We start from the raw sequence: 26,243 nt of genomic DNA, 5'->3' as shown, positions 1-26,243 counted from the left end.
CAAAGATCTTTTTTTATTATTATTAATATGGGTGTTCGACCTAACTTGTACATGCCTTGACTCATCCCACGGGTTTTGAAATTAACGATCATGTAAGTCTCCGGTGGTTCTTAAAGGACTCAAACTGTGATCTAGCAAACCGAAGGCCTGACCAATTAAGCTATCCTTCAGGGTTAAACCAAGTGCTTAACCTGACTTACTAGACCCAACAATACCTGACCTCATTTTTCTTTTGTTTTTAAATTTTGATTTTTATCAATACTTTTTTATATGAATATTTTTTAATATTTTTAAAACTAATGTTTTAATTAATACTCGTTCTCTTTAATATTTTTAGCTTATTTATCCTTTTTATATAGCAATTATATATCTATATATGTATATAGATATATATATATATATTTTCTTGTTTACTATTGTTACCTCTCTATTTTCCCGTATAATTCAAATAAAATGGTCATAAATATAATCTGAATTATTATTTAGTTTTAAAAAAACGTTTATAATAGTTAAATATATTTTTTTCTGGAAAAATATGTAACCTGCTACCTACTCCAGTAATATTTAAGGACTGACCAATGACATTTCTTTCCTTTCTCTATTTAAACCTGCCCTCGAGTCTCACCTTCCTCACGCAATTTCACTCTTGACTCTTTCCCATCTCAGCAACACTTCACACTTCTCTTTGATCACGATGGTTCTCTCCAAGACAGCTTCAGAATCTGATGTCTCCGTTCACTCAACGTTTGCCTCTAGATATGTTCGAGCTTCACTTCCCAGGTATAATTACTAGTCTGATCATCTTGATCATGTTCTTCTCCAATTTTTTTTTATCATATATCGCCTTTGAATCCACCTACACACACACATGATGAATAAATGGTGTTCCTGTATTTTATTTTCCTTCGAGTAGGTTCAAGATGCCAGAGAGCTCGATCCCGAAGGAGGCAGCCTTTCAGATCATAAACGATGAGCTCATGCTGGATGGAAACCCTAGGCTGAACCTAGCATCGTTTGTGACGACATGGATGGAGCCTGAATGTGACAAGCTTATCATGGCTTCTATCAACAAAAACTACGTCGACATGGATGAATACCCTGTCACCACTGAGCTTCAGGCAAGCCACCAGTACCTTCACACACGATATTTTGCTGCTATTTTTTTATTTATTTTCTTCTCCTACACAGAGATTTAAGTCTTCAGAACTAAATAAATTAATTTAGACAGCTCATTACATCTACCTACTTAAGCTATAAAATGCATTAAAGTATTGGATTCTAATAAAGACTATATTCTAAAATAATTTAATCTTTACTTGTATAATGTGGTAGTTACGGACAGGATGGTTTAAGTATTGTACAACGACAAGTCCTTGGCCGCCGGACAAAAAGAAATTATTATTTTTTTCTAGCTTATTTTTATAATATCAAATGATTTTCAACTTATTTTCCTATAATTATATATATTCAAGTATTAAAAAAAGAAAAAAGAAAAATCGAATTTGAATATTAAATTATACAGTCAGGTTGTCGATGTACGTATGCTTGCAGCTCTCCTTTATTCCATATATATGCTTTTCTTAGCTAGTAAGTTGGTGATGGGTCTCCACGCATCCCCTAGTTAATTTAACAAGTTTAAGAATATTAAACAATCAGAATAAACTAGGTTGTCGAGTACCCTTTTAATCAATCTTACAAAAAGATATAATTGACTTTTAATGGAATATTAATATCTAATGTGTAGAATTGACATTATAAAATATATTATTTTGATCATTTTATAATAAAAATAATATTTTAAAATGATAGAATTAGTGGCGGAGATAGAGGGTTGATAGGGCCCCGGCTCCGACAAGAAAATATTTTTCCTAACCCCTCTCTTATAAATATTTATAGAAAAATAGCTATAAAGAAAATTCTGATTAGAGCATGAATTGCAGGGAAAAACAACTAGTAGATTACTGGCAACTAAAACTATATTTACACAACAATATTACCCGAGAATTTTCTCTACAAAGAAATATTTTTAATTTCACCTTTTAATTTTATTTTTTCTTGCTCCGCACGTGGATAGAATCGTCATCATTATTCATCCACAGGTACAATATTGACATAATAACTTGAATGTTGAAAATTAAGCAGACAAGGACTCTGCATCATTTTTGCACAAATCAACTCGATAATTTGCTGATTATTTTCAAAATAATATATTTTGAGTTTTTTTAAAAAAAAAAAAAAACTTGAAAATCTAGAATAATCCAAGTAATTCTGATAAAGAATAATATAATATAAATTGTTCTTAAAATTTCACTTTATAATTTAAATTTTTAGGTTGAAATTATTTTTTAACCAAGCAAACTCTTATCTTATTATTTTTATTTTATTTGATAAAAATTAAATAATTTTAAATCTAAAAAACTTTTATTCTATTCGCGTTAAACTTTCCGAAAGCAGCCAGCTAATAAAATACAAAAGTGTAATATGAATGCAATCAATTGAATTGGAGTTGGATTGGATAGTGCGATCGAACTGAATAAATTTAGTCTTGATTCTTGCCGATTTTGAAGCCTTTACTTTATAGTTGCAGGTCCAAAATTACCTATTGAACTATTGGCTGTGTGAAGATGATGGTTCGAGCTGTCCAATGATGTAACATTCTCTTAATTAGATGTTGACTTTTACAGTATGCCCTAAAACAAAAGGTCACGATCCACCTGCCTGTTATAAGAGATTAGGAAACAGGGATTCACTTTCTGTTTTATCAGCGAAGAATTAATTGAGATTAACCTTGGAAATTATGATTATTTTGATTCTCCCAAAAGTAGCAAGACACACACACACCGACAGCCTAGAGAATTCGTGATTTAAGGACTTTTTCATCTTCTATCATCACATCCACTAGTCGGTGAGCCAGGAAGAAGACGACTCCATTGCTGGGCCCATTGAGCCAGCGATGAATGAATGGCACAAGCGTGATGAATCATAATGGCCCTTCGATTTTAGGCGAGGACATCAATTCTTCTTTTAGCCATGTCAAAAACAATTGATGTACTTTTGTCTTCTACTCTCTCTCTCTTCTTTTTTTCCAAATGACAAAGACGAATACAGATATGGCAGATCTGTACACAATTGAGCTTCAACAAAGAACAGGATATTTGTCATATCTGTAATAAGACTTGGATTGTGGTCACCAGGGTTAACCTGTATTCACTGTAAAAAATATATATATTAAAGTTAATTATGATATTCTTAAATATAAAGTAACCATTCAACCACAGATAGAAAATATTGATTATTGCATTTGTTAGTCTTTAATTTGATGAATTTTCAAGACCCTTTTTTTTTTTTTTTTGCAAAGGAGCTGAACCATGTGATGATTGTTTATTCTGCATGCAGAATCGATGCGTTAACATGATAGCCCATCTCTTCAATGCTCCACTTGGAGACTCGGAGACAGCGGTTGGAGTAGGAACTGTTGGATCTTCTGAGGCTATAATGTTGGCTGGTTTGGCATTCAAGAGGAAGTGGCAAAACAAGAGAAAAGCTGAGGGAAAGCCTTACGATAAGCCTAACATTGTCACTGGAGCCAATGTTCAGGTATTGTGATTAATATGAATATATATTGATAACAATTAATGCTCAAGGTACAAGTTACTTACCATAATGTGCATGAAATCATACTAAATAATGTGATGTTTATTCATTCTTGAAGGTATGTTGGGAGAAATTTGCAAGGTACTTTGAGGTGGAGTTGAAGGAGGTGAAGCTTAGTGATGGCTATTATGTGATGGATCCTGAGAAAGCAGTGCAAATGGTGGATGAGAACACAATCTGTGTTGCAGCTATTCTTGGTTCCACTCTTAATGGAGAATTTGAAGATGTCAAGCTCTTGAATGATCTCCTGGTGGAGAAGAACAAAGCAACAGGGTAATTAATCTCTATGTTTATATACTTTATTAACAAAATAAGTTTGCTCATCTTAGAGGGGGGGGGGGGATATGCTTTGAATCCACTTTCTGTTTAATCCTGAGTTTTTTTTCTGTAGTTGGGATACTCCGATCCATGTAGATGCGGCCAGCGGTGGCTTCATTGCACCTTTTATATACCCGGAGCTCGAGTGGGATTTCCGGTTGCCATTGGTGAAGAGTATCAATGTCAGTGGGCACAAATATGGACTAGTCTATGCTGGTATTGGATGGGTCATTTGGAGGAACAAGGAGGACTTGCCTGAAGAACTTATCTTCCATATCAATTATCTTGGAGCTGATCAACCAACCTTCACCCTTAACTTCTCCAAAGGTAACTTGACAAAACATCCATGATTCATAACGTTTTCCTTCAGTTCTTCATGACCAAAATCTATACTCAGTTTACCCTATTTTTCTTTTGCAGGATCTAGTCAAGTTATAGCTCAATATTACCAACTCATTCGGTTGGGTTACGAGGTGATTCTCTAACACATGTTAACATGATCAATCATATTATACTTTGCATAAGAAAATCATAATTAACATCAGAAACACATCTTGTTCATCAGGGATACAGAAATGTCATGGAAAATTGTAGAGACAACATGCTGGTGCTGAAACAAGGACTAGAGAAGACAGGCAAGTTCAACATTGTTTCGAAAGACAATGGGGTGCCACTGGTGGCCTTTTCTTTGAAGGACAATAGCTCCCACAACGAATTTGAGGTGTCCGACATGTTAAGGCGTTTTGGTTGGATTGTGCCTGCCTACACCATGCCTCCTGATGCTCAACATGTTACTGTGTTGCGCGTCGTAATTCGAGAAGATTTTTCTCGGACACTCGCTGAGCGTCTTGTCATTGACATTGGCAAGGTTCTTCATGAGCTTGAGACATTGCCATCTAGGATCAGTGCCAAGATTGTGTTGGCTAATGAAGAGAAGGATGCCGTGGCCGATAAAGACAAGAAGGACGACGTCCAGAAAGAAACAAGAGAGATTATTACAGCTTGGAGGAAGCTTGTCATTCAAAGGAAGAAGATGAATGGTGTTTGCTAGAGAATGAAAGGGTGGTGGATTGAGCTGGAGTGATTTTCCCTCTCGCAATTTTATTATTTATGATGTTGAGCTAGTGTTGCTAATCAATCAAATTGTTTTTTTTTTTTTGTTTTCTTGTGTCATCGTTATGTGATGTACAACTACTTGATTGTGTGTATTTTTGAAACCCAGGAATGGATTTATGCTTGAAGTACTTAATCAAGCAAGGATTATGAGGACGTCAGATTTTTATTAAGTTTTCTTCCAAAATATTCTTCCATAATAAAAAAAAAAGGTTCCTAAATATCATAATCGAAACAGAAGAGGGTGGATTAATTAAATTACATATCAAATACTTCAATCATACTTATAAAACTTGAAACTAAATATTTTGTTGATATTTAAATTTTTATTTTATTAAAAAAGAATATACGGATGAAATTATGGAAGATAACCGGTAATTGAAAAATATATTTTCTATGAATTATATTATATCAATCATTTTCCTGTAGTATAATCTTCAATGATTTTACAGACAAGAAAAACACACTAAATAAAAAAATAATTAGTATTATTTCATTAATAATTTCTTTGAAAATTATGGCATATTACCGAAAAAAATAAACCATAGGTAATTCTATCAGTGATAAAATGCATATTATTGGTAAAATTAACCCATCGGAGATCCATGTATTGTCACTGGCAAGTCCTGTAAATTGTTTTGAACTCTCTAGAACTTTTCGAGAGAATTAGTCTATCGGTAATTCTGTTTGTAATTATTAATGGCAATGTCATGTAATTTTTTTCAACTCTCTAGAACTTTATAAAGAACTTATCATGTCAGTCATTCTATATGTAATTCAAAGTTTATCGGTAATTCCGTTAGTATTATATTTAATATTTAAAAAAGTTAAAAAAACATAAAAGAAATAAAACTAAAATAAAAAAAACAAATTTTTTATTATTAATATAAAAAGTATTATTGAAAACAATTTATATAATAGACAGAAACTGAAAGAGGAGGAGATGAATCTTCATCGAGACCAAATGGGCAATGAGGTAGGTAGACCACATGAACCATCAAGACTTGGCAACACCTCCTCGTACAATCACCTAAGTTCAATCATCTCGGATTTAAGTTGCATCATCTCAGCACTAAGCCAAGTCATCCGAGCTTCTACTTGTTCTCATATAATCATCTTGATAACCAAGGATTAGGAGCTCGAACCCAAATACAAGGAACTAGCAGTCGATACAATATGGCTTGTCTGCATGTCTTTGACCGTGGTGTTTGAGATATTGTAAACCTGATTTCTATCAAGTCTATTGGATAATCCAACCTCCAATTATAAATTCAGATCAAATTCTGAATGGGTCAAGGAAGTGTCCTTGCATCTCTCATGTAATCGGGTGTTATTTTAAAAAAGATATATATAAAAAAGATGGTATTTTAAAAAATCAAAATTAAGAAAAGAAAAAAAAACCATGAGGTGGATGTTGTTGAGCCTGGTAAGCTAAGCCAAACATCTAACCCATCAAGAAAAGGCTCGCGTGCAGGATGTTGACTTTTTTTTTAAGTTAGTCTGCCTTAATTTTGTTTGAAAAAAAAAATGGCACATTGTCTAGAATTCCCTAGATTAGTGGCTGGAAAAACAAGGTTCTTGTTTTTTCACCTAAAAACCCATCTTTTTTACCAAAAACATCTAAAAAATCTTGTTAAACTAATTTATGGCATCCTTAAACACAAAAAAACTGCCTCAAAATCCAAAATCAATCTAAAATAAAAAAATCTTTCTAAGCTCGGATATCTTTTTTAGACATTTTCAAAATAAAAACACATACCTAATTTGAACTCTTCTCATTATAAAAAATTATTTGATATAAAAATAGATCTTTTCTATTGCTAGAATCATTATATCAACGACAACTTTTTCTATTTACACTGAAATTCAACAAGCCCTTCTCTCTACTCCCACTAAAAAAAGATATCATAATTAAATTTTTAAAAATTAAAAGGACGACTTACCTACTAGCTAAAAAAGATGTGGGACTAAATTGAACTTTTCAAATAAATTGCAAGGTCACCGTTTATTTTACTCTCTTTTTTCACTTTAATCCTCTATCTTTCAATTCAACTGTCCCTCAAAAAAAATATGTGCAATCAAAGTCTAATTTAAGTTCGAATAAGCTTAATTGTGTGAAATAAAAGTTTGATAATTAAATTAAATTTTTTAAAAAAAACACACCATTACAATCAACAATAATTTATGTGAAAGTGCATAAATGTTTAGCACGCTACAATAATTCCAGCAGTACTCCTTAATATCTTTTAATTTAATTATGTGCAATCAATTCTCAAGGACAATTATGAAATAAATCAGAAGAGTAGATTACCAGTAACTTAAAAAAAAAAAACCATCACAATAAAGAAATTGTATGTCCTATTTAGTTGTGAGAACTACTAATTCAGTAAATTAAACTGATTGCGAGGAAACAATTGGTTTGATGATTAAAAATATATGATTTTTCTTTAGTTTTTGTATTTAAAATTGGAAATTAGTACATGATTTATTGAATTATTTTAAAAGCACAAGGAAGAGGGTCTTTTAATTTAAGATCGTTTGACAGAAGAGATTTATTTTGGATTAATACACAAACTATTTCAAAACTAACTATTATTTTATATTTCGAAACGGAAAAATTAAAAACAGATATATGTCTTATTGTACTTCATATTTTAATAATATTAAAATTCATTTCAAAACTATTTTAAAACATTTAATTAATTATGTCTTTTTTTATCTATTTAATTAAATATATTTATATTTATATTCTTTCTGTCATCTAACATTAATCAAATGCAATGGAGCAAGATGTAAACCTGCTTAAAAAAAACAGTGAATAAAAAAATAAAAATAAAAAGAACAGGAAATAAATGAAATCAACAGGAAATGTCATCTAAAAATAAATGAGGCCAATCCTAAAATGCTAAGAGATTAAAAAACAAAACACTGTACTCCATAATTCCCCCAACCAAACAAAAAAGAAATGAAAGAGTAACCATAAATGACGTCAATGTCTGTTAGAAATGGCAAGAAAATTAAGCTGCAAATACAAAGCCTCAAAGTTTTCACCATATAAGCATCATCCCTCTCTCGTTTTCTGCCTCTCTGCTACCTCTGATCTTGTCTTCACACCATGGCTCTCTCCAAGACTGCACTAGACACTGATGTTTCTGTCCACTCGACCTTCGCATCTCGATATGTTCGAGCCTCGCTTCCAAGGTGATCTATATCCCATCACTTCCTGAATCTGTTTTTCTGATTTCGATCTTTAAATCATTTTTTTTCCATGATGAACATTCTTTCAGGTTCAGAATGCCAGAGAATTCGATCCCAAAAGAGGCAGCCTACCAGATCATAAACGATGAGCTCATGCTGGATGGAAACCCTAGGCTGAACCTGGCGTCTTTTGTGACAACATGGATGGAGCCTGAGTGCGACAAGCTCATCATGGCTTCTGTTAACAAGAACTATGTTGACATGGATGAGTATCCTGTCACCACTGAATTACAGGCGAGTTAATTATATTTGCTTGGTATTTCAGATCATATCCTTGTGTTGCATTCATAAATTATATATTTCCATGCATGAATTAATTCTAAAATGGATATTCCATTTAGATCAAAAACCTGTTGCAGCTCTTTGGATCTGTAATCTTCTCATGAATTAAGTGATGCATGGAGGTGTGACAGCCATGATAGTTTCCTAGCCAGCACTATTCAGATCATTGTTATACAAAGATTTTGACTAAATAAAAAAAAATTATATCAAAAACTTTAGATTACGTCTAGTTAATGTCTCGGGATAAAAGTGATATGTACAAGAAGAAACAAAAAGATATTAGGCTAGAGAAACAGAGATAGATCTGTTTTTTAAACAGTTTAATTTGAAGTAAGTTTTTCTCTTTTTAAATAATTAATTTTTTTTTCTTTTGCTGATATAATAATTAAATGCTATTTTAATGTAATAAATATGTCAGTTTTTTACTCATTGAATGATATGATGTTATATATGGAATTTAAATCTAAAAAAACAAAAAACCATCACATATCTATATATATATGGTATAATTAATATTATTGATATACTCCTATCATAGTTGTTGCTGGCCTAGAGAGAAAACAGAAAGAAGGCAGATTTTAAGGCAGATTGAGGTTTGATTGGGTCATCACTAGTTTTGCTTGGTGCTTTTTTCTTAAGACTAGGTGTTGTTTATCCGAGATTTCAGCTTTAATCTCTATAATTTCGGTGTGTCCAAAGGTAAATAATGAGGTTGTTTTTTAAAGTATTTATTATTATTTAAAAATATATTAAAATAATATTTGTTTTATTTTTTAAAAATTATTTTTGATATTAGTATATTTGAAAATTTTAAAAATATATAAAAATAATTTATATATATATATATATATATATAATTCAATATCTTAAAAAAACATAAAAAAAACAAGCTAAAAAAAAATTATAAAACAACATGATTTTAAATCTACCTGGATTATCCGAGTTAATTCTTATATCTAACATGTGAGTCCAACCATGGGCTAAACATATTTAATAGCTTTGATATTAAAAGAATTTAGAGCAGAGATTGGTAATAAGATTGGAATTTGTTTTTATTAATAAATCATATTCACAGTCAGTAAAAAGTGATGGAATCCCGATACACATTTTGGACCACAAACTCTCTTTAATCTTGTATGATAATTTCTCTTGAAATATCAGTATTTTTTAAAATACCAAAAAAAAAATCAATTAAGAAGCTAGAAAGATCACATTATAGATAAATGCACCAAAATTATTAAGAAATCGTTGTTAAAAATAATTCAATTATTTTAAGGAGAATTCATATACAATATTATCATTACATTCAAATAATTAAAAATTAGAGCAAAGAACACATTTATCCCCCAGCTATCATGCAACTCTCAACAATGTCCCCAAACAAAACAAAATCCCAATCGGATCCCCTAATCGATTAGACCTTACCCAATTAACCCTCTCCCCCTTAAATTTTTTGCCTTTAAATCTTAAGAAACGATACCATTTTAATTGGGTGATGTTTGATAGAAGAGTGATCTAATTGGGAATTGGTTTTGGTTTGGAGAGCCAGCAAGAATAATGGGATATTTTGGAGACAAATATGTCTTTTTCCAAAAAAAAAAATCAATTTAAAAAATTATCAAAATAATTTAAGCACATAATTCCCTTCTTAAAACAATAAAGCTAGCTTCTCATATAATTTTGCCTTATTCTTCATATGGTCTTATTAATGAGAAAACAAATCAGTCCCAATTGACTCAAAAAATAATTAATTCAGATTTAAATTACAATCATCTTTTAAATAACGAACATTTAATTAAAGCTCGTGGAGCTCATCTTCTAATTCCTATACAAGCAGAATCGATGTGTTAACATGATAGCACATCTCTTCAATGCCCCACTTGGAGAATCAGAGACTGCAGTTGGAGTAGGAACTGTAGGATCCTCAGAGGCAATCATGTTGGCAGGTTTAGCATTCAAAAGAAAATGGCAGAACAAGAGAAAAGCTGAGGGAAAGCCCTGTGATCAGCCCAACATCGTCACCGGGGCCAATGTTCAGGTAATAAATTTAGATTAGTACTATGCTTCTTTTTCAATAAGTCAAATGTGATCATTGCTAGTATAGCTGAGAATTTGTTGACCCTTTTGCATGAAAGGTTTGCTGGGAGAAATTTGCAAGGTATTTTGAAGTGGAGTTGAAAGAAGTGAAGCTAAGAGAAGGCTATTATGTGATGGACCCTGAAAAGGCTGTGGAAATGGTGGATGAGAACACAATCTGTGTTGCTGCTATCCTTGGCTCCACTCTGAACGGAGAGTTTGAAGATGTCAAGCTCTTGAATGATCTATTGACTAAGAAGAACAAGGAAACTGGGTATGATCTATCTCTCTCTCGCGACATTCATTAATTCTTATCTGTACGTTACACTAAATCCAAGAAGAAATTCACTATTTTGCAGATGGGATACACCAATCCATGTGGACGCAGCAAGTGGAGGATTCATAGCACCATTCATATACCCTGATCTTGAATGGGATTTTCGGTTGCCATTGGTGAAGAGCATCAATGTTAGTGGACACAAATATGGACTAGTTTATGCTGGAATTGGTTGGGTCATTTGGAGGAGCAAAGAGGACTTGCCTGAAGAGCTTATCTTCCATATCAATTATCTCGGAGCTGATCAGCCCACCTTCACCCTTAACTTCTCTAAAGGTTATTTCCAAGCTCAAAATAGCTTTCTCTTAACAGTTTTCTACCTACCTAGCTTACCCTATATCTTACATGGATAAGCTAAATCTTGCCTCTTGTTGTTGCAGGTTCTAGTCAAGTCATTGCCCAGTACTATCAACTGATTCGTTTGGGTTATGAGGTAGGTTTCAACATCTATGAACATGAGAAATTAGCTAGTTTTGAGACACCAAAATTATTAATCATTTTTTCATCAGGGATACAAGAATGTTATGGAGAATTGTAGAGACAACATGCTCGTGCTCAAAGAAGGATTGGAGCTGACAGGCAGGTTCGACATTATCTCTAAAGACACTGGAGTACCATTGGTAGCCTTTTCTTTGAAGGACAGTAGCACCCACAATGAGTTTGAGGTATCCGACATGCTAAGGCGGTTTGGTTGGATTGTGCCTGCATACACCATGCCTCCTGATGCTCAACATATTACAGTGTTGCGCGTCGTTATACGAGAAGACTTCTCGCGAACACTAGCCGAACGGCTTGTCAATGATATCCAGAAAGTTATGCATGAGCTTGAGACCGTACCATGCAAAGTTTGTGCTAGGATTTCGATTTCTGGTGATGGTGATAATGAGCAGCATGGTGCTGTAGTTGTGAAGAAAACTGCTCTAGAGACCCAGAGGGAGATAACTACAATTTGGAGGAAGTTTGTCATGGAAAAGAAGAAGATGAATGGTGTTTGCTAAAGATTTTTCTCACTTCTTCAATTATCTCCCAAAAGAGTAGAGCCTAGTCGCATTTGGAAATGCCGGTGTGGTTGTGATTATATTCGCGTTGCAAACCAAAAGCATTATTTTAATACTTTTGATTTGAAAACGCGAATAATATTTTTCAAGTTGCAATATTTTCTATTCCTGGAATTTGTTAAAATTTTACTTATTATATGATAATAATATATATCGCTTTTAAGTAGGGTGATCATTTTCAGTTCGGTTTAGCTTTTATAAAAAAAAATAATCAAAACAAAATTAAAAAAAAATCAAAACCGGTTCAAACTGACCGGATTCGGTTCGGTTTGGTTTTTTAGGACAAAAATCGGTTCAAATAGGTTTGGCTCAGTTTTTTTCGATTTGGCTCGGTTTTAACTCAGTTTTTTCTGGGTTTTTTCGGTTTGGGTTCGGTTCGGTTTTTTCGGTTTTAGACTTATAAAACCAAAATATAAAACCAAAACCGAACTGGTTGATTTTTTAAAATTTTTAATTGGTTTTATTGGGTTTTTTTCACAATTCAATTTTTTCAGCTATTTTTTTTTTTCAATTTTCTTGATTTTTCGATTTTTTTCTCACCACTACTCTTAAGCTTTATTCTCTAGCTGTATTCTCGAGTGACTTTTCATATTTCACAATGATATTTAAAGTACATGATTAGGAAAAAAAAAACTTCCTGAAAATTATCTTTAATGTCTAATTGAGCTTGTTTCATAAGCCTAACACAAAAGATAATTAACCAATCCCTTGAAATTTCAATCTTAAGAGGTGTTTTAGTGGACCTTTTCTTAATTACAGGTAATTTCAAATTAGTTCAAGGGAGAAGGACAATATTATGAAATTGGTAGACAATAATTGATAAGTGTTTTGCATTATGGAAGGAGGCCAGGTTAGGTTTTTCTTAACTAAAAAAAATGATATTTAGGTAATGCTAGAGATTTAAAAAAAAAAATTGAGACTCAGGTTATTGAAAAAATAATCTATCCCGGTCAATTTAGTTATGTCTAGTATACCTTGAAAAAAACACTGTATTACCTTTAATAGACAATTCAATTATTTTTGTTGAAATAAATAAAATAATTATTATATTATTTTAATTTATAGTGACTAATCTCTTTTAGTTTTTTAATTTTTTTAATATTAGAATAAAAAGAGGGGGGCACCATAAATTAGTTTATGATATTAGAATTCAAAAAATGTGAGCTTTATTAAACTTAATTTATTGTTTCGTTAAAAAAAAACTCAGATATTTAAGAAAAAAAACCAATTACATATGTATTAAAGACATTAAATAAGTGTTATTTTTTTATGACAATATTCTTATAATTTTATAATAAATTATAAACAAAAAAGAAAACATTGTGATTGATTAAAAGTATTAAATGAAACTTAACAAGCACCCGTACCTAAAAAAATTATTTATTAGGATGAAAAATTCAGAGGCGATCTTCAATTTTATCCCTGACAAATAACTGTTTACATTAATTAATTTCATTTTTAAATGTATAATTCATTATTTAATTGGGTTCCGATATTCAATCCAATAAAAATAAAATTATTTTTATTGGATTGAAAATGAATAGCTGGCTGAAATTAAACTGATTGTGGCATAAAATGTTTTATAAAATTAAAAATATTTTTCATAATCACTGGAAACAAGCAATAACATAAATAGAGAAAGCTATGCAAATTACAATGACATGTACAGTATAATGCTATATATATGATATTTAAAGTTGCAACCTTAATTATAAAATCCTAACGATAATTAACAAGTTAACTTGAAATTTAGTTAAGTTGAGATTTAGATTGGTTTGAATTAAAAAAAAATTAAAAAAACATTAGCTAACCCAACTAAAATCAAACCCTCAATTCATTAATTTTTAAAAATATATATTTTTAAAACTCGATTCAAATTTTATAACTATAATTGCAACTTGTAAGGATATAAATAAAGAAGTAATTTATTTTTTTATTAAACAGGAGATCTAGCATACATACTACAAGATCCTTTCTAAATCTCTAAATCTCCATCATATTTCTCTCCTTGGAGAACTCGTTGGAGTCATCCTAACTTCCATGGAAAACAATTGACCGCCGTTTGAAGGACAGGCCAACCACCGACACCGCGTATTGCACCATCCCTTTCTCCTGTGTAGATATCGAACAGTTTACTTTGTCCATTCCAAACCATATTACAAAAATACGAGGCGTCTCCAAAACAACAACGGTAAAAATAAAATGACAATAGTTTAATTTAATTGGTTAAATTTTAAATTTAATTTTTAGAAATTATCAAAGTCAAGTTTTATAAATTTTAAAGTTATTGAAAACTTATATAGTCGTTAGTTTTAGAATCTATAAAATTAGTTAAGATACGCAAAAACAAGCACAAATATCCACATTAATCTAAAAACAATATCAAATGACCAGCTACAATGAGGAGAGAGGGATTTTAAGCCAAGATCATAATTTCTTGGCTTACAATGAACTAAGAGTTCCGAGCTTGAATCCAGATCGTTAGTGATGGAAAGCTGCGTTCTTTTTGTACAGCAAGCATCGCTCAGGGTCATGAACAGCATGAACAGTGGTAGTGCCTTGAAATATTTAGTGAAAGAAATCATGCAAGTATTGGGGTTTAATAGGACTTGATCACCTGGTAAGTGCTTTGCACAAACTCAAGATAGAGCTTTTAAGGCGTCGGTTTTTTGTTTTTTTTTTTTTGCGTGTGTTTGAGTGCAATTTAAAAATGTTTTTAAATTAAAAAAACATGAATTTATATTTTTTTAATAATTTTAATGTATTAATATTAAAAAAAACTAAAAAATATATTTTGAAACATTTTCAAATTGAAAATATTTTTAAAAAGTATCATATATAACAATATCAAACAAAATTATACTGTATAATGAAAAACAATAGTCATTTACCTTAATTTTCATGTTTATTTTTACCCGTATTGTGAGTTTTGTAGATTGAACAAGATATTAGTTGTTGTTATCATTGTTTTTATTATTAAATAAAAAAGAACTAAAAGAACTTGATTTTTCATTCTAGTGACCAACGGTGAAAAGCCAAGTTTTTTTTTTGTCCTTATATTTGTGAGGATTTTTTCAATTTCATCTTTTAACATTAGGTTTAATGGGTATTGTACTTCATAATTTACTTTTATTTGTTTTTTATATATTGAGTTTTATGGTTTCACAACACAAGTTTTGCGGATTAATTAGCTGTGTTAACTCAAGTTATTTTTGATATTTTTTAATTGTTATTTTTATCAACTTCATTCTGCAACATTGAGTTGATATGGAATTGAATTTTATAATTTTTATTTATTTATTTATTATAGAGTTATCATTGTCTCATGACCCGACTTCCGAGTTTTATGGGTTAGCCATGTTAACTCGGGTATTTTTTTTCTCCTTTTTAAATTGAGTAGTTATTTTTTTATTTTATCCTTCAATGTTTGATTTATTGGGAATTTGACTTTATAATTCTTCTTTATTTGTTTTTTATGGAGTTATCTCGGTCTCTTGACCCAGGTTTGGCAGTTTAACCCTGGTTGACTCGGGTTTTTTTTGTATTTATTTATTTATGTTTTTTACGTTAATCCTTCAACATTGGGTTGCTTGGGAATTGAGCTTTATAATATTTTTATTTGCTTTCTATAGGGTGATCACGATCTTATAACCCGAGTCACGGGTTAAGTCGGTTGACCGAGTGTTTTTTGTCCTTTTTTTAGTTGAATTTCTTTTTCAATTTCATCATTCAATGAATTGGGTTTCATGATAATTATTTTTATTTTTTTTGTGCTGTTATCATGGTCTCATAACCCGGTTTCTGAGTTTTGCGGGTTAGCCATGTTAACTCGGGTTTTTTTATCCTTTTTCAAATTGAATATTTTTTTATTTTATCCTTCAACATTAGATTTATTGAGAATTTGACTTTTTTATTTTTCTTATTTGCTTTTTATAGAGTTAGCTTAGTTTCTTGATCTAGGTTTGGTAGGTCAATCCGAGTTAACTTGGGTTTTTTTTTGTCTTTTTTATTTATTTTTTCATTTTAATCCTTCAATATTAGGTTGATTTGGAATTGAGCCTTATTTTTTTTTATTTGCTTTCTATAGTGTTATCACAATCTCATAACTCGAGTTGTAGGTTAGGCCGGTTGGCCAAAGGTTTTTGTGTCCTTTTTTAGTTGAATTTATTTTTAATTTTATCATTTAATATTTGTTTGATTGAGAATTATGTTTTATAATTTGTTTTGGTTTATTTTCTATGAGGTTATTTCAGTCTCATAATCTTATTGTTTGGTCGGTTGATTCGGGTGGCTTTTTGTGTCTTTTTTCAAGCGATTTTTTTTAATTTTATCCTTTGATATTGAATTGATTTTAGAAATTAAGTTTTATAATTTGATTCAATTTACTTTCTTTAGGGTTATCCTGATCCCATGATTCATATTTGATCGATTAATCCGGGTTGACTCGATTTATTTTTTTATTTGAATTTTGTTTTAATTTCATCATTTATTATTTAGTTGATTGAGAATTGAGTTTACTAATTTCTTATTATTATTTTCTATTGGATTATCAAGGTCTTATGATCTGGGTAACTTATTTGACAGGTTAACCCAATTTAATCCAAGTCAATATAATATATTGTTGTTTCAATATTTTTTTAAAATATATCATCTTAATTTTTTTAAATTAAATTAAATTTTTATTAATTGTTTAAATTATTTTTAAATTTATTATTAATCAGGTTATATCAAGTTAATATTTATATAGTAAAAAAAATTATATCAAACATTTTAATATTATTTTTATATTAAAAAACAATTGATCAAAGTTACAGCATAAGGCTGTCAATTTTCTAGTACTATATCTAATCACTATCTATTTAAGATTGTAATTCTAAGATTCCACAGTGTTGTGTAGGGGATATTTGTTATTATTTTTTAAAATATTTTTTATTTAAAAATGTATTAAAATAATATTTTAATTTTATATATCAGTGCATCAAAATGATCTAAAAACATATTAATTTAAAGTAAAAAAAAAATTCAAAGTTTTTCAAAAATGCTTTTAAAATACAAAAACAAATAGGAAATGATAAGCTTAAAAAAAATCTAACTAAAAAATCTAGTAATTAGTCTAGTCTAAAGATAAAGAATAAGGTATTGTTGGGTTAATTTCTTGGAATAAAAACGATACAATAGAAACGATAAATTTATTTGTATTTTATATTTAAAAAAATAAAAATTTATTTTAAAATTATTTTAGTGGTAGATTTATTTTATGTATTTGATTATATCTCTTCAATCAAACAAGTTAATTTTTTTTTTAGAATTGAGTTTTTTGAGTGAGTTTCAATCTAGAATTTCACAGGTTGCACATTTGAAAAATTAACTTAGGTTTAAGCTTCGCACAAGGTTTTTTTTTTACTTCATCCTTTAATATTAAATTATTTTGTTTTTTTTAAGCTCGTGATTTTTTAGTTTCATTTATTTAATTAGAGATTGAGTTTTTTATATGATTTTTCAAAAATTTGAAAAATAACTCAGGTTATCTTTTTATTTGTTGTTTTTTTTTTGTTAAATTTAACTTTTTTAAAAAAAAAAATTGTTTTTGAACTTAACTAAATTAATTGATTAAATGTATTTATGAGATACTCAATTAATAATATTTTATTTAGTTTGCTTTTCGGGTTGTTGCTTTGATGGTGCATGCAGTCTTTTTTGATATCATCATGTAGCGTTTTATAATGACGTTAAAATCATTTCGGTGAGCTCTTTTTGAGTGATCAAGTAGTGTTCATGATAAAGTAATGGTGAGTCACCAATATGCTTTTTTTTTTCTCCTCACATGTATGATGTTGGCGAGTCATTTTTCCTAATTAATTATTGCTTTTTTTGGTACTTGCTCTATTTATTGTTGATGTCTTTTTTAAAATCATATTATTAAATTAATCAACTTATTAAATTTAGTTAAATCAATGATATGTGTTTTAGATTTTTCTTGTTTCTTTGAAAATATTACAATTGCCTAAACATCTTTTTTAGAGAGAAAGGGAATTAAGAGGGTAACTTCATTTTCATCCCCCAACAAAGAACCTTTTAAAATTGGTTAATTTCATTTTCAATGTATCAGAGATTACTTAATCAGGTTCTAATGTTGAATATTAATAATACCCTTTGATGGAAGGACCCAATTGAGAAATGTATGATACTTTGATGATCCAAATAAGAAATTATATAGTTTGGGCACCCAATTGAGATTTGTGTTTAGATTTTTTCCGAATTAAAACGACTACAAGAGAATATCATTAGCCGCCTCACATAATTGAAGCATGTCTCCGCCACAAATTTATGAATTAAATTCGAAGATCTTCAGTCCAAGCAGGACATGGACGTGGAGCATATCAATATGCCCTAGCCCAATAACACACTTTACACACACACACACACGTGTGTATTAATGTCAACCAACAGTGAACGTTCAAATGGTTGGATACTTGGATGGTTGTTTTTTTTAAATAATATCTCGGGATCAAATTCTATGAATAAAATATATTATTGAGAGTTTTATCTTATCTACTTGACTTAATTAAATTAGTTAAAATTTAGTAATTTTAATTTTAAAAGGTATAATTTAATTGATTAGATCCTAAATTTATTCTAAAAAATTACCAATTCAAGAGCCACTAAAAACTTATATGGTCATTAATTTTAAAATTTTAATGTATTAATTAAAATATACATAAGCTGACCTCAACACTCTCGCATTTAAAAGAATGATTAAGTGGACTTTCTAATATAATAATTAAAAAATATTTATATCTACGGAAAATAAATAGAGATAAGCTCAAATTGGAAGCAAATCATTGATATCCTTGTCACCCTTTTATCACACCAGCACTCGTAACTTGTATCTACTCTTACCAAATACCAACGTCACAGTAAAAAATAATAATACTGTATTCTACACATGAAAATACACACATTGAGCCTCGTGATATCGTCAGCAATCCCATGTTGCGACACAAGCTAGATTCTTGAGGTCATTAAGGTTTGGATCCCTTGACTACAGTGACTGGACATGGAGCATTTGTCACCACGTAGTTGCTGACACTCCCAAGCAACACCCTGCCATCAGCATAGTAGAAAATAAATGGAAAAAAAAAATTTTAATACTTTTGAAATACAAAAATGTATTAAAAAAATTAATATCTCCGAATACTTTTACTTTTCAGCATCTTAAAGAATAATAATGTCTTCGAAGACTTTTACTTTTCAGCATAAAGAATTAAAACGACAGTGAATTGTGCTTATGCTATATGATCTAGTATTGTAATATTCGGTAAAATTTTGGGCAGATTTTTTTTTTTAACTTGGTATAAATATGTTGGTGATTATTTTTCAAAGTATTTTTTATTTAAAAATATATTAAAATAATATATTTTTTATTTTTTTAAAATTATTTTTGATATCAGCGTATGAAAATAATTTAAAAACACTAAAAAATATTAATTTGAAATAAAGAAAAAAATTAAAAAAAATTAAAATTTTTTAAAAACACCTTTAAAATATAAAAACAAATAGGATTGAAACTTGTTGAAACTTCTTAAAGCACCTGATTAGTAATAGATTTAGATTTGATTGGAACTAGATTTTAAATTAAATATAGTAAAAAATTAATTTGATTAACTTGATTTGACATTTAAAAACACTTATAACCGCATTGTTTTACTTTTTAAAAAATATATTTTTTAAATTATATTATTTTAAATTAATTTTCAGGTAAACTCAAATTTATTTACCTACCACTAATTCATGCCAAATTTAATAACTTTGGTTTGGTGTTTGGAAAAAACTAAGGATTAAAATGAATTTTTGTTGAAAAACATCATGAATATACACATGAAAGAAATGAACAAGTTGGAATTTGATGTTTTTAAAATAAATACAGTTTTAAAATGGGAGATAAACGGAAATGAAAAATGAAAAAAAAAAAAAAGAAATTCAGATTAGGGCACTTGGATTTGATTGACAAGAAAAATACCTTTTGATAGCACCTAAACCCCTACTTCCCATAACAAGAGAATCCAACTTAAGATCTTCCACAGCATCAATCAACTTCTCCCTTGGATCTCCCCAGTAGACCTTCGCCACCACTTCAGCCTGCTAATTAACCACACAATTAATCACCAAAAACATAAATAAATATATCATTTTGGCACCAATCAAAGAGCAGATCATACAGAAAATTATAGATCAAAACTAGGATCATGCATTCATACATACCCCCTTGGTCCTTGAAACTGTATCCAGAATATCAAGAACTTCACGATCATAAGTAAGCCCGTACTGCTTTGAAAAATTGATCTCCCTGAATTCCGCGAGTGGCACTAAGGCTGAAAACTCGTAAAAAAAAATATTAGCTTCGTAAATAACTTAACAGATTATAAATTAAATCCATGGATACATGCAACAGCTAGCCCTGAGTTTTCAGGACAAGAACAGGCAGTAAGAAATTAATGGGAAAATACATACGTGATCCAGTGCCCTCAAAAAGCTGCTTCCTGGTATGATCAGCGTTAGGAGGCTGAACTTGGATCAGAATAATTCGGTCGCCTTCACCTATCAAATTCTCAGCCGCCCAACGCAGGGCTGCTTTGCTTGTGGAAGAGTAATCCATGCCGACACCAACCGTACGTGCCTTTTCCATCTCTAGAATGCTCTAAAAGAAAGATATTCTTGGAGTTGCTGTGTTTATTAATTATTGAATAATATTGGATGTCACAGTTTATGCCTCTTGAAATTCTTCTGGGGTTTGGATTATTTATTTATAGAGCAGGAGAGCAAGTTCTTGAAGCAACTAGCAGCATAAAAAAAATCAAATTTGGGTAAGACTTTTCTCATAGAAAATAAATTTTGGACAAAGTGGGGGAGTTTAGCATCATTAAAGATTGCTAACAGTGCCAGTTTCCTTCCAGAAGGTTTGTCCTCTTCATAATTATTAACATGCCTAAATATATTGACTTTTCTTGTGCATATTCATATCCAATAATTTTTTATGGTAACCTAGGTTCAGGGCTGTTGTTGTGACTTATTTTTTACCTTTTTTATTTTAATGATTTTTTTAAAATTTAAAAAATACATTTATATGATTATTCTAATATTCTAAAATTGTTTTCATTCATTTTGGTGAGATAATTGAGTGAAAAAGGATAAAGTAAGCATTGCAAAATCGTGATCATAAATAAAATCGGGAGAAAATAAAAGGGGGAAAATAAGATAAGAAAATAAATAATAAATTAAAAAACAGAGAAGAAATAAATGCATACAAAGTTTTGTTGAGACTCTCCACTGTCACAACCAAGTAAAGATTGTGTTTATTAACCATCTTGCCAGTAATAAAAGTTTGAGATCAAGAGATTTGTTTTTTTTATGATTTTAGGTTCGAGCCATGTGATTGCTAATATGATAGCTACTGAATGTTTACATGGTCGTTAACTTCTGAGTTCATGGGATTAGTCGAGGTACGCGCAAGCTGACCCGAACACTCACGTTAATAATAATAATAAAAAAAGATTGTGTTTATTCACTGTCCTAGCATAAAAAATAAAGACAATGGAGATAAGGTGTTTTTAGTTGAAAAAAAAAGTGGGGGATATAAAATAAATATATCTCTGAAATAAATTTATATATTATTAAAATAGAAAATACAAGAAAATGTATCATCCCTTCTCTTCAGTACTGAAACAATGACTGGGCTGTTATATAATTTTCATGTGAACTCCCTTGTTATTGGGCTTGTTTGCATGCATACTGTCAACATTGGGTCAGTATAGCATGTGGACCTATCTTGTCCATATGGATCTTATGAAAATAATTAATTTACTACCGACAAAAAAAAACACACTGATATTTTTCATAAAAAAAATTACACGCCCCAAAAATAAATAAAACACACTGATATAATTTAGTCTCTAACTTGATTTATTTTCGATTAAGTCTTTACAATCCAAATTGTAAATTTCATTGGAATTGGTTAAACAATTTAAATAGGTGGATAAATAAGGTAAAAGTTAAGTGAATTTAAATAGGTATACTAATTTTAAAATATTAGCTATCAGATTTTTATTTTTTATTTTCTTTATTTTAAAAAATATTTCCTGGTTTTAGCATAAAAATCAAGATATTAAAATAAAAAAAGAAAAGAAAATTTCATAATAGATATATGATGTTTTATGAATGAATTATCTCCAAATAATATACCTTAATTTCTTGAAATTTTTTCTTTGGTTAGATTTGTAAGCCCCATGAGATTTTTATAAAATAATAAAAAATGGATAAACAAGACATCTTGAGGATTTTATTTTGATAAAAATAAATAATGATTAGAGGTATTGTTTTGAAAATAAAAAAAGCAAATTGGACAAGTTTAATATAAAGAATGATATTAAATGTTAGAGAAAGTTTATGAAAATAACCAAATAATGAATTGAAGGAATTGTGATGCAAAATTTTAAATTTTGAAAACTTTTTTATTTTTTAATTTAGTCCTCTATTTTTGAATCTTGTCCTCTTTTTTTTTTTAATAAATGTGTTTTAAGTGACCATCAATTTGAGCTTATAAGAATATAATTAAAAAAAAAAGGAGCTAAAAAAAATTACCAAAACAATCCACAATGATTTATCTCTAGTTGAAGAATGGCGCGGGAAAACCCATGCCTTTCAAAGTATTTCTTAATTAATTAATTGACTATAAAAGTATTAAAGAATGAAGGTGAAGGCATCGTACTGCAAACTAAAATACTTGGATGATTTTTTTTTCATTTTCATTTTCATTTTATTTTGATTTCATCCTTTTTTTTTCAATCTTGTCTTTAGACTTTTTAACTGACCATCCAATTATTTTTTTAGCCGATCAAGTTGACATTAAGCTATATGAGATTTCAACTTAATCAGTAACCAACCCATTTCTTTATCATGCTCAAGTTCCAATCTTTGATCTTCCTTTACAAGAAACCAAATCACGGATCCACTTCCTCACAGCTCAGGTCCACACAAATTAAAGAAACCAGCACAAACAAGAACAAAAAAACTAAACATGGGTTCTTTGAAATCAAACCCATTAATGCTAAAATAAAATTCTCCAAAACCCTACTCCACAATTTCAATTCTAACCCAAATCCCACAAACCCCATTTTCTCAAATCATCAAAAAGTCACAAACTTCAAGACACCCCACAAAACCAATAACCTTAAACTAATCTAAACTGCAAGAAGATTGAGAATTAGATTACCTGGGATTGTGAAAAGGTCCAACCTTGTTGACATAGAGAGGGACGTCCTCTCCTACTTTGTAACGATTATCAGATGCATCTGATCTAACAAGGGTCACACTGCATATGATCAAAATAGAGACTACCAAACAAGGAACTAGTTTCTTCTCCATTTTCTCTCTGTATCTCACAGATGCATCGAGTGAGAGATCAGGCTGGGTTATAAATTTGGGAACTTCTTATGGCTGTGCCTTCGTGTCGAAAGACGGCTTCCTTTAATTAACACAGGGAGTGAGATTTTTTTTTTCTTTTTATATATATATTTTTTTTCCTGAAGAAATTCTCATTTAGGTCGTTTACGGAAATCTCTTTTTTAATAATTTAATAGTTTTTCTTTGAAAAAAAAAAGGTTTTTTAGATTTATGTACTATATAATGGCTGAGAGTTTCACTGCGGGTAAAACTAATTTTTATAGTGTAAAAAAATAATGTTCAAGTCCTGTGCTATAAATATATTTTAAAAAATAAAAAATTTTCCACAACTCAATATCAATATTATAGAGAAAAAGTTAAAAAAAAAATAACGATTCTTAATCCTTAAAAATTAAAATATATATAAAAAAATTTTAAAAAAATTTATATATATATTTTTTTTGAACAAATTTTCATTCAGGTTGTTTACAAAAATCTCTTTTTTAATAATTTAAAAGAATTTTTTTTAAAAAAAAATTATATACTAGATAGTTGCTCACGCTTCACTGCGGGTCAGACTAATTTTTTACAGTGTAAAAAAATGATGTTTATGCATTGTAAGTGTATTTTAAAAAACAAAAAAAATCTACAACTCAACATCATAGAAAGAGAATTAAAATAAAATAACGATTATCAATCCTCAATAATCAAAATATGAAGGTATGAAATTGAAAAGAAAAGGTTTTAAAAAAACAAAGTACTAACAAAATGAGGTGAGGTTGCTAAAACTCGCAAATAAAATCATATGAACAGGAGAATTTAATAGAAGGCAAAACAAAAATAAAAATTAAAGTTTAATTCTAAAAAAAATCAAATTTTGAAGGATAAAATTGAAAATAAAAAAAAACAACTTAAAAAAAACCTAAACCACTCGGACAAACCTCTTACCTAAATTATGAGATAGGAATAACTTAACTAAAAAGAAAACCGAAGAAAATAATGAAGTTTATTTTTCAAAACAAAAAACTTCAAATGATATAATTGAAAAAGAAAACAATGTCAACTCGCTTTAACTTTTCAAACTCATGACTCTAGTTAGTGACTAAACTGGAAGTATCGCATCTGGAAAATCACATCTAGAAAGCCACTATTTTAAAACTCAACTCGATCTAACAGTTTGACCCATGACTCAGATGACCTATGGCTTAGACCGAGTTGGATTTCAAAAGAAATTAGGGGAGAAGTAGTCCAATGTAAGGCGATGGTCAACCCGTGCCTCGGTTAACCTAGGGCAAATCTAAGTCAAAACCCATTGACTATTTTGCTTTTTTACCCCTTTAAAATTGTATCTTTTTTACTTTTTGTTAAAACAAAAAGTTTTGGTTGACTTAAGTTAACTCGGGTCAACCCACTCGACCCGTGACCCAATACTTATCTCAGATTGACTCCTGTGTAAGGCCTAAAAACAATGGGTAAAAACAAGTAGACCAAATTCTAAAAAATCAAATGTTGAATGACGATATAAAAAAAAATAAAGGATAAAAAAATAGCAAATAAGAGAATGAGGACCTCATTCGAAAAAAAAAAAAGAGAGAAAAAAGACAACATAAAATCTTGAAATGAAAGACAAAATTGAAAAAAAAAACCAAATTAACAAATGAATTCAAAATAAAAATCAAGAGAATGAGAACCAAATTAAAAAAAAATAAAAAATCAAGATTATGGTTCTAATGATGAAATTGAAAACAAACTAAAATTTAATAAAAGAGTTAGGAATCAAAATTAAAAATCAAAATATTGATAGTCAAACCTTAAATATCATCAAATTTTGATTTGAAGAGTAAAATTAAAAAGAAAAATCAAATTCACAAAGCATCCAAAACAAAAATAAAAATCAAAGGAATGAGGATCAAATATGAAAAAAAAATAAAAATAAGATCATGGATTTAAGGATGAAATTGAAAAGAAATTAAAATTTGGTAAAAGAGCCAAGAATCTAAATTATAAATCAAAACAATAAGGGTCAAGCCTAAAACATCATAAAATAAGATGACAAATTTGATATAAAAATCAAATGACGAATGATAAAAATGATAAAAAATAAAATTTGATACAATTAAAAGAACGAGAACCAAATGTGATAAAATTAATAGATAACACTCTTTTGATTTTTTTCAAAGGCAGCATGTTTTTCAAGGTTGAAGAGAGAGAAAATAGAAGAAAAGAAAAAACATCGTCGGAACTTCAGCATGCATGAGAAGGTTACACACGCTGCACCACCATAGAAAGGACAGCGAGACACATCAAAAGTCACCCCGAAACATGGTATTGTGCTTATTAGGAGGCGTCATACGCACCACCTAAAAGGCGCGAGCGCCTCACATATAATTGCACTTGCCATCAACTTTTCTTCTTTTTTAATTTAATTTATACAAATCCCAAAATAACACCACAATATTAAAAAAACATAAGAAAAAGATAAAAAAAAAAACCCACAATCTTAGCTATAGATTATTTGACTCAAAGAACACTTTAGTAGTTACACTATACCAAAAAGATTAAAAATCGAGTGTGCCCTTGCCTTTATTGTTAAGGAAATTAAACATTTAAGGGTATTTTAGATATTACACTGTGCAAATAAAATGATAAAAGACTCCTCTACCCCACTTAAACTTATAATAGCAAATGTGTCCTGTGAAAAATATTAT

At 29.6% G+C, this 26,243-nt stretch overlaps 4 protein-coding genes across 5 annotated transcripts; 2 read left to right on the top strand and 2 right to left on the bottom strand.

Annotated features, from left to right (window-relative positions):
* The first annotated feature begins 600 nt into the window (after nt 1-600).
* On the top strand, nt 601-5,258 carry LOC133699568 (glutamate decarboxylase 1). The gene is made up of 7 exons (XM_062122864.1): nt 601-780; nt 914-1,118; nt 3,397-3,597; nt 3,713-3,927; nt 4,046-4,299; nt 4,393-4,445; nt 4,538-5,258. Exons 1-7 carry the CDS (start codon nt 695-697, stop codon nt 5,021-5,023), a joined length of 1,500 nt encoding a protein of 499 aa, XP_061978848.1. The 5' UTR covers nt 601-694; the 3' UTR covers nt 5,024-5,258.
* Nucleotides 5,259-8,056: 2,798 nt separating this feature from the next.
* Nucleotides 8,057-12,229, top strand: LOC133698137 (glutamate decarboxylase 1-like). Its single transcript, XM_062120967.1, has 7 exons — nt 8,057-8,286; nt 8,373-8,577; nt 10,463-10,663; nt 10,761-10,975; nt 11,061-11,314; nt 11,419-11,471; nt 11,548-12,229. The coding sequence occupies exons 1-7, from the start codon at nt 8,201-8,203 to the stop codon at nt 12,034-12,036; spliced, it is 1,503 nt and encodes a 500-aa protein (XP_061976951.1). The 5' UTR covers nt 8,057-8,200; the 3' UTR covers nt 12,037-12,229.
* Nucleotides 12,230-14,122: 1,893 nt separating this feature from the next.
* Nucleotides 14,123-14,630, bottom strand: LOC133700121 (S-protein homolog 4-like). Its single transcript, XM_062123678.1, has 2 exons — nt 14,437-14,630; nt 14,123-14,258 (listed from the first exon to the last, which is right to left on the bottom strand). Exons 1-2 carry the CDS (start codon nt 14,628-14,630, stop codon nt 14,123-14,125), a joined length of 330 nt encoding a protein of 109 aa, XP_061979662.1.
* Nucleotides 14,631-18,839: 4,209 nt separating this feature from the next.
* On the bottom strand, nt 18,840-23,640 carry LOC133698683 (universal stress protein PHOS32-like). Of its 2 annotated transcripts, XM_062121701.1 has the most exons (5): nt 23,366-23,640; nt 20,608-20,932; nt 20,359-20,468; nt 20,117-20,238; nt 18,840-19,200 (listed from the first exon to the last, which is right to left on the bottom strand). In XM_062121701.1, exons 2-5 carry the CDS (start codon nt 20,780-20,782, stop codon nt 19,119-19,121), a joined length of 489 nt encoding a protein of 162 aa, XP_061977685.1. In that variant the 5' UTR covers nt 20,783-20,932; nt 23,366-23,640; the 3' UTR covers nt 18,840-19,118. The 2 variants fall into 2 exon arrangements, with proteins under 2 accessions (XP_061977685.1, XP_061977686.1); XM_062121702.1 differs by lacking the exon at nt 23,366-23,640 and having other exon boundaries at nt 20,117-20,235; nt 20,608-22,010.
* Between the last annotated feature and the right edge of the window lie 2,603 nt (nt 23,641-26,243).

Source organism: Populus nigra, chromosome 7 (genome assembly GCF_951802175.1).
Source record: "Populus nigra chromosome 7, ddPopNigr1.1, whole genome shotgun sequence".
NCBI classification, from domain to species: Eukaryota; Viridiplantae; Streptophyta; class Magnoliopsida; order Malpighiales; family Salicaceae; genus Populus; species Populus nigra.
This window is presented reverse-complemented; position numbering and strand designations above follow the sequence as displayed.